The following is a 9,062-nucleotide window of genomic DNA, read 5'->3' on the forward strand; positions in this document are numbered from 1 at the left end:
AGAGAGAAATAAACAATTAATATTTCAAATTGTTTAAGGTTTTTCTTTTTTCTTGACTCATATAACAACATGGACTGAAGCTGATCTTCCACAGCTACACATTGTTGTATATTGACTCATCGCAGTCAGTCTAGACAGAAAACAAGATTAATTCACTCACTTTGTTTATGCATGCACATTATGAATGAATTATTGAAAAAAAAATCATTACTTGTCCCTACAATGCCATAGAGATGATCATTGGCATAAATGTCAGAACAAGACATATCCTTCCTGTCCTCTTTCCTGCAGAAAGAATGCAAAAACATTAAATCAAGTTACACATCGTTCTTAAATCATATTTAATTACAAGTGAGATTGTTTGTTTAAACTTAAGATGAAGAATCAAAACCTTTTTGTTGGGGCATAACGAGGGAGCTCCACAGGTCTCTCTGCTTTCATGGTGCCCAAGTCTGATGTTGGCGTCTCCCCTGAGCGCCCCCTGCTGGCAGAAAACAATAAAATAAATAAGAACATGAGAAAGACAGCTGTCAGTTTTGGTAACCTCTTAAGTAGAGCCACATTTGGCTGCTATATTTGGATGGGCAAACAAAAAGAAATGAATTTCAGATGCAAGCTCTGAGACAAGTTTTTTTGTACATGTTGGGTGACAAAAATAAGCATCATTACAATGATCTCATGGAACATAGCAGCCTATGATGGTCTGAACTGAAAGAGCAGCAGCAGCAGTTTCAGGAGTCAATGTGTGCATGTTTCATTTATAGAGAGAGATTATATTTTGAACATTTTTATTTTTTATTTTTGTCAACATACTTCTCATGAGTAATGCTACTGAAGTAAAAGCACAATGAATAGAATCAGTGGATTTTGTTTTTATTAAAAAGAAGAACACAATTAGCCTGTTTTTTTTCTCTTTTCCCCAACTAAACACGAAGAGAGAGGAAGAGTGTGTGTTTGTGATTTAGGATAATCTGTTTTTAAAGGACCATTTTTAAATACCACAGTTGTCTTTGATACTAGTTGTTAATGTTGCTATGCTGCTCATTTAACAGTCTTTCTATAAATGAAAATAACAAAGAATTCAACACCATAACACACATCTAAAGGAAAAGTTGATCCTCACAGCAGCAGCTTCTCTCTGTGCTGATACTCAGAAAAGATGCAAATAAGATCTGAGATAGATTTCACTAAAGCATTGACTGTTATAACTCACCAAAGCAGAAGTAAGAAATGAATGTGTGTGACTTCTTCTTTCAAGCTACAGGATTGTGTCTGTGTTTTATTTGTAGCTCTGACTTCATAGTTAATCAGCTCTGTACTTTCCAAGAGACATGGTGCTCTGCTTCTTACTCTGAATACTTTTTTAACTCCTGTGTTATGTGCTGCTTTTTCTATTAACTGAATAACAAAGGACATAGGCAATATACCTTGTTTAGGTGGTCTGGCTGTCAAAACCTCAAAAAAATGTCTGTTATTGTGTAGATTTTTCTTCCAACCACCATTTCAGAAATACAAATATTTTCTAAAGCTCACCATTTTCTAACAACTCCCACTCCAGTGGCTATCAGAATAATCAGAAAAATCACACCTGCTCCAGAGGCTATGAAAATATTCTGCATGTTGTCTGTTCAAAAAGAAGGCATATTGAATATTTTTTGTTTTGCCATGTAAATATAAAGTGATAATAATTAATGCTTGAGATTCTTGAGATTGAAATTTTTTTTCTTACCATTAGCAGGTAACAAGAGTGAGAGGTTAGCATTTCCCAGTGTGCTGTTTGCCAGGCAGTGAACAAACTTAAAGGACCCAAAGTATGTCTGCAGAGTTCCAGTAGTAACAGAGCCAACTGTCTCTATGCTGGTGCTTTGCAGGACTCTGTCACCAAGAACAAAATGGACCATGCTGGGAGGCCTGGACTCCACGATGCACTCACACTTTACCACATCATCCTCTGAGAAACACTTAGAGGAAGTCCTAATATCAGGGGGATCTGTAAGGACAATAGAAAGCTATAATTAGGAGATAAAAGATAGCTGTGCATTTATTATATACATTATATGGATAAAAGTAGCTGCTCAGCAATCTAAATTTATGCCATGTTGCCATGATGTAAGCAGAAGTTTTGAACTTTGGAGTTATTGAGTCAGATGACTCAATAACACTATGCGCCTCAGTACTTGGTGACACTGCTTTGTAACTTTATGTTAATTTTGAAATTTCTTCCTCCTAGATATTCCAAAAACTGGCTTCTCAAAACAGTAACATCCTATTACAGTACCACACTTAAGTTAAACGATCTCTCGAGAACGACCCATTCTTTCACAAATGCTTGTAAAGGCAGACTGTACGGCTGGGTGACTGATTTTATACACCAGTGGCAACGGGACTGAAAACACCTGAATTTAAGGATTAATAGGTGTCAATAAAGTTTATCTTTGACTCACATGAAAATCTTTTGTTGTTATATTTCTTCATTGTTGTACTACATAACACATTGAGCTTCAGGGTGCTTGATTTGACTCGTCCTTCCTCATTGACAGCAGTGCAGTACACGGCCTCTGAGTGTCTGGAGACATTTGACATTGTGTAGGTTTGCCCCTTATTCAGCAGAGCACCAGTTTCACTGTGCCACTCTAGCTGCTGACAGGGTTTGCATCACTGGAGCACTTCAGGTGTGCAGTCTCTCCCTCATTCACATCTGACTGGTACTCGACCTTCACATTCACTGGAGCATCTGCACAGAAACATTTAACCCTTAATGTTACTGTGCAGCATTTTAGTTTATTTTATACATCGAGGTCAAAGCTGAGCTTTATTAATGCATTTTGACTAGGTAGTAGCTAATAAATTTCAAAGCATGAAAGCACCAATATTTTGGAGATGATGAATATACTGACAAAATATCAAAGCAGTCAATCCAGTAGTTGTTAAGACTAAATCGACTTTCAGTCAGTGAGTCATTGTCATACCACTAGACTGACGTTGCTGTTCATTAAACAAACAAACAAAACAAAAAATAAATAAATAAGAGAGAAAAACGAATTTATAAATAATTCATAAAAACATTTTAAAAAGGATGCATATAGAAAGGGATAGAATTTACAGTTCTTTTTGGCACAAGCTCATTCAGTGCAATTATCAGGCAACTGAAAGATGACTTATCGTGTCAGCAAGCAGAGGTTTTGGCAGTTTGCAGGTCTGTAGCATTTTGGGTGTGTGTTAACCCAGCGGTCCCCGACCCCCGGGCCTCGGACCGGTACCGGTCGTGAGTCGTTTGGTACCGGGCCGCGAGAGTTGAGGCTCAGGTGTGAAATGTATAGTTTTCAGGGTTTTTATCGGTTTTCAGGTTATGTTATCGTTTGTTATCGTTTACTCGGTTTTTCTTGGTCTTTTCACGTGTGTTATGAATAAATTTTCTTTTTTTCGGTACCGGTACTAGTTTTATTTTGTTGTATTTATCCGCGACACCTTAAAGGCCGGTCCATGAAAATATTGTCGGGCATAAACCGGTCCGTGGCGCAAAAAAGGTTGGGGACCGCTGTTAACCACAACACAAAGGAAGAAATACAGTAGCAGCTAAATTAGATAAGTGGTTGTTTTTGCCCATCATTCTGAAATGGATCATAAGGCCATTTCCAAATAAGTTTCTCATTCTGCAGTGTGAAAGCTTATTCTCACTGTAGGAAACATTCAAGAAAGTTTGCAGTCTTTCCAGGAGTTGATGTCCCAACAAATTCACCCCAAAGTCAAACTACAATGCTAAAAAAAACAAACTAGTAATAAAAATGCAGTGTTAAAAAAAATAAATGAATAAATCAAAAAACCCACCAAAAATCTGGGCAGCATGACTGCAGTCATTCACTCAACCATGAACTCCTCAGTATATCAAAATATTCTAGAGTCAAACATGAGGCTACAGCTTGTTTGCAGCTTGGTCTTAACTGGTTAATAATCCCAAGGACATTACCTACCAAAGAATGACTGACAAAGAAAAGAATCAAGGTTTTGCAGTTGCCTCGTCAAAATTTAGATCTCAGATTTAAATTGTGTGGTGACAATTTAAAAGAGAGCTGTGCATAAACAAGTGTCCACAAACCTCAATGAAATGAAGCAACCTTCTAAAGATGTGAAAGATTTCAAAATGATGTGAGAAACGGCTACTTACTTTACAAGTCATTGTAGCCAAAGGTGGTTGTACATGCTACTGGGTTTTGCTTAGTTTTCAAATTACTTTGGAGTTTTGTGTAAGTGTTCTTTAACATGATTGCACATACAGTGGTATGCAAAAGTTTGTGCAACCTTGTTAATAGTCAATATTTCCCTGTATTAATCGTTGGTTGTTACAATAAAAAAAATGTCAGTTAAATATATCATATAGGAGACACACACAGTGATATTTCAGAAGTGAAATGAAGTTTATTGGATTTACAGAAATTGTGCAATAATTGTTTAAACAAAATCAGGCAGTTGCATAAATGTGGGCACTATTGTCATGTTATTGATTCCAAAACCTTTAGAACTAATTATTGGAACTCAAATTGGCTTGGTAATCTCAGCGACCCCCGACCCTACATACACAGGCGAAACCATTAATGAGAAAGAGTATTTAAGGGGGTCAATTGTAAGCTTCCCTCCTCTTTCCATTTTCATTGAAGAGTAGCAACATGGGGTCTCAAAACAACTCTCAAATGATCTGAAGACAAAGATTGTTCACCATCATGGTTTAGGGGAAGGATACAAAAAGCTGTCTCAGAGATTTAAGCTGTCTGTTTCCACAGTTAGGAACATATTGAGAAAATGGAAGACCACAGGCTCAGTTCAAGTTAATGCTCGAAGTGGCAGACCAAGACAAATCTCAGAAAGACAGAAACGACGAATGGTGAGAACAGTCAGAGTCAACCCAAAGACCAGCACCAAAGACCTACAACATCATCTTGCAGCAGATGGAGTCACTGTGCATCGTTCAACCATTTGCCACACTTTACACAAGAAGATGCTGTATGCGAGAGTGATGCAGAGGAAGCCTTTTCTCCACCCACAGCACAAACAGAGCCGCTTGAGGTATGCTAAAGCACATTCGGACTTCATTATTCATTCTGGAATAAGGTGCTGTGGACTGAAGAAACTAAAATGTAGTTATTTGGGCATACCAAGGGGTGTTATGCATGGAGGAAAAAGAACACAGCATTCCAAGAACAACACCTGCTACCTACAGTAAAATATGGTGGTGGTTCCATCATGCTGTGGGGCTGTGTGGCCAGTGCAGAGACTGGGAATCTTGTCAAAGTTGAGGGACACATGGATTCCACTCAGTATCAGCAGATTCTGGAGACCAATGTCCAGGAATCAGTGACAAAGCTGAAGCTGCGCCGGGGCTGGATCTTTCAACAAAACAACAACCCGAAACACTGCTCAAAATCCACTAAGGCATTCATGCAGAGGAACAAGTCTGGAATGGCCATCTCAGTCCCCAGACCTGTATATTATTGCAAATCTGTGGTGTGAGTTAGAGAGATCTGTCCATGCTCGGAAGCCATCAAACCCGAATGAACTAGAGACGTTTTGTAAAGAGGAGTGGTCCAAAATACCTTCAACCACAATCCAGACTCTCGTTGGATCCTACAGGAAGCGTTTAGAGGCTGTAATTTCTGCAAAAGGCGGATCTACTAAATATTGATTTCATTTCTTTTTTTTGTGGTGCCCAAATTTATGCACCTTCCTGATTTTGTTTAAACAATTACTGCACACTTTCTGTAAATCCGATAAACTTCATTTCACTTCTCAAGTACAACTGTGTGTCTCCTATATGATATATTTAACTGACATTTTTTTTTATTGTAACAACCAACGATTTATACAGGAAAATGACTACTAACAAGGTTGCCCAAACTTTTGCATCCCACTGTACAACATTTTTCTTCTAAAAATGAGCACTCTGTGCTTTTTTTACTGTTAGTCATATGAAGTAATTGACATACACAAATCAATTGGCACTTTGTTCTATGCCAGCTTGTAATAAATATATATTTAAAGATAAACAGTTTCACATTCTGTGTAAAAAAAATAAATAAAAAAAGAAAATATGAGTAACAAATTAAACTGTAAAAGTTTTAACTTCTGCTTAGTTTTTGTTTTGAATGTAATTCTCAATATTTGTTTCTTTTCCCTAATTTCTTTCTAATTCTAACAACTGCAAACACAATGTAACAAAGCAACCATGACTAGTGTCGGAACACCCTTAATTTTCATTATGTTGGTTTGTGCTTTCTTAGCCTGGTTTGTTGCAATTTCACTCGTGGCTTTTACGATTTCTATAGTTTTCTCTTTATAACTATAAAGACCATTGTATTCTAGATTTTTTAAAAGCGATCATTTTTACAATATTTATAAGATTTTCTTTCATCTACATGTATTTGTCAGTGCACACTTACATTTTACTTTAAGGGTCTTGGATGTTTCCCGCTGCTTTCCACCGTGGTATGTAACACTGCATCGTAAAGGTTTGTTGTGATCAGAGTGGTTTGAGCGAAAGGTCAAAGTAGATGTTGCATTCCACTGGCCATTTTGAAGCTTCTGTGTTTGATCATGCTGCTCTCCAGAGTGACTCCAGTGGAAAGAAGGTGGATATGTGGGGCAGGAGTGAAACACAGAGCAGGATGCAGACACAGTTTGACCCTCCTTTACCTCTTCTTGCACAGATAAATCAGTGGGATTTGGTTCACCTGTGTTAACAAGAAAGATCAAGATGATTTTAAGACCCAAACTAACTGTGATTTTTTTTTGCAAATCCAAAGACTAATCCAATTGTTGAATTTCCAAATACCATAATGCGTAGAACTGAGGACATAAATATACACAACAGGGTAACGAGAGGATGGGTAGCAAGTGGAAATACAGCTGACACTAATTAGGAATCAACGAGGAATATTCAAATAACACTATTTAGTCCGGAAACATAGAAATAACGAACCAGTACTGTTAGGTTTTGTATTGTTCATTGTCATTTATGCTTAGAAATATTTACTCATATATGCTTAGAAGTGTATAATCATTTGTAGATTGAAAGAATGTCTCATCCTAGGAGGTCTGTAACAACTCTGTGTAGCATGGAAGAGGGGAGTGCGTTCACTCCTCTACAGAGTGTTCTGGCATAGATCCATATCTTCTCTTGCTGATATATGGCATAGCAAACACACGTATATCTGTTTAAGTATAAGAGCCTTTTGTTCAGATGGACCCGCTAGACTCTTCACAGGGTCACATCTTGACCTCACACAAATCACACACACACACATACACACACATACACACACACACACACACACACAGTATTCTTTGTTCACATGTATACCTATGTAAGATGTTATATGTTAATGACCCTATGCATATTCATGTAACCACAATAAAAGGAGTGCTATGGGGGACCTGGCTGAGAGTCTGACGGAGGTCAAGTGGTGGAACGACACTTGGCTCCAGGCAGGTCTCCCTCATGCATGAGTAACATGAAGAACTTTGCCTACTTTGGGTCTTGCTTGCTGTGTAATTATATTGCCTTCAACGTTCCAGCGAATAGGTTCAAGCTACAAACCTATCAAGTACCATAACACTTTCCACATGAGTGGATAATTTGAGTGTAACTGTATAGCATTCATTCAGTTAACTTACCGATCACTGAAACAGAGATTTTGTTCTTTGAGTAGGAAAATACGGTATAAGCTTCCATTATAATCCTGAAATGAAATGTCCCTTCATCTCTTCTTGTAAGTTTATCAATCATCAGAGAACAATTCTTCTTGTTGAGGTCTCCCAGCAGCTTTGTCCGACTCCGAAACTGATCTGGAGTTTGAGATGCATCAGAATGACAGATGACTTGATTATCATTATTATACCAAATCCCCTTGAAGGTCTGGGGTCTTTTTTGTGGTTCTGGGTAGTTATAAGAGCAGGGGATCACCACACATGAGCCAAGGAGACCTTTCACTGAGGATGGCACAGCAGCGGTCCAAGATGAAGCTTTTGTTGGAGTAACTGTAATAAATTTGAAAGTAAATTATGATGAAACAAAACAAATAAATAAAGACTACCAACATAAGAAGGACAACATAAATGTGTGTGAAAATAAAGAAAAGATCATGTAATACCGACATTATGTGTTACACAAAGATGTATGAAAATGTGAGAATTAAATTTTTCAGTTGTACTTTAAAGGTCTATACTATCCATACCTTTAATGCAAATGTACATGAAGAACAAAGACCATTGTAAGACCATCTTTTCTTCTCACTGTCACGCCAACAAATACGGTGACAAGGATGTCTGTGTTTTTTTTTAAATTTCCTTCAGAAACATGTGACATGAAGTTGCCTCTTTACTTTTCACACATTTTGCAACCACACTCATCTTACTTTTTTCTGCATGTTCTGCAAAATAGAGAAGAAAATTAACTTCATCATCATATCTATTTTTTTCTTTGTTAGGTTTTGTAAATGGTTTGTGCTTGATCACAGCGTGTGGTTTCCTGCTGGTTTTGCCTCCTTATTTACACATGTTCAGAGTGAAATGTGGTTACCCTCTCACGTGCGCACACACACACGCACAGCAGAAAGTCCATTTTGATGGCTCTACATGTTTAAGAGTATGAGTTATTGTAGATATGCATTTTAGCCTATGCATTTCTTACACTGACCCCCGCCCCTGAAAAAATAAAAATAAAAAATAAATAAAAAATAAATAAATCGCTGGTCGCCCCATATGTGAGCACGAGAGAGGAAGACACCCTACAGTTCATCGAAACATTAACTTGATATTTATTCCTCCTTTAAACAAATTATTGTAAAGGAATTTTTATTTTGTTTTTATATGTATCTATTTTTAGTGAAATCAACTTATAAACTTATAATTCTTTTCTTTCTCGACATATTTTAAGTGACCTATATTTGACAAGAGCATAATAAAACTGAAATTCTGTTTATGGTGCGCCACCCCAATATTTTTAGTGGCCTCGCTATGGCCACCCCTATGAAACAACTTTGGAAGCACCCATGATTCTATCTATGAAAAAA

At 37.4% G+C, this 9,062-nt stretch overlaps 1 protein-coding gene across 4 annotated transcripts in view; it reads right to left on the reverse strand.

Moving 5' to 3' along the window:
* Positions 1–38: 38 nt before the first annotated feature.
* The window catches only part of LOC102312528, a 10,368-nt gene continuing 1,344 nt past the window's right edge, over positions 39–9,062 (reverse strand). The window contains exons 2-10 of one of the 4 annotated variants that reach the window (XR_006053718.1): positions 8,226–8,420; positions 7,666–8,028; positions 6,432–6,722; positions 2,487–2,734; positions 1,730–1,990; positions 1,534–1,624; positions 392–484; positions 222–285; positions 39–130 (exon numbers count right to left, since the gene is read on the reverse strand). Coding sequence is in view for 3 of the 4 variants with exons in the window: in XM_042217254.1 (XP_042073188.1) it covers positions 153–285; positions 392–484; positions 1,534–1,624; positions 1,730–1,990; positions 2,487–2,583 (675 nt within the window). In the remaining variant the exon portion in view is untranslated. The other 3 variants (XM_042217256.1, XM_042217255.1, XM_042217254.1) reach the window with 3 other exon arrangements.

This window comes from Haplochromis burtoni, unplaced genomic scaffold (genome assembly GCF_018398535.1).
Source record: "Haplochromis burtoni strain Fernald_Lab_line unplaced genomic scaffold, NCSU_Asbu1 Contig_1725, whole genome shotgun sequence".
Lineage (NCBI taxonomy): Eukaryota > Metazoa > Chordata > Actinopteri > Cichliformes > Cichlidae > Haplochromis > Haplochromis burtoni.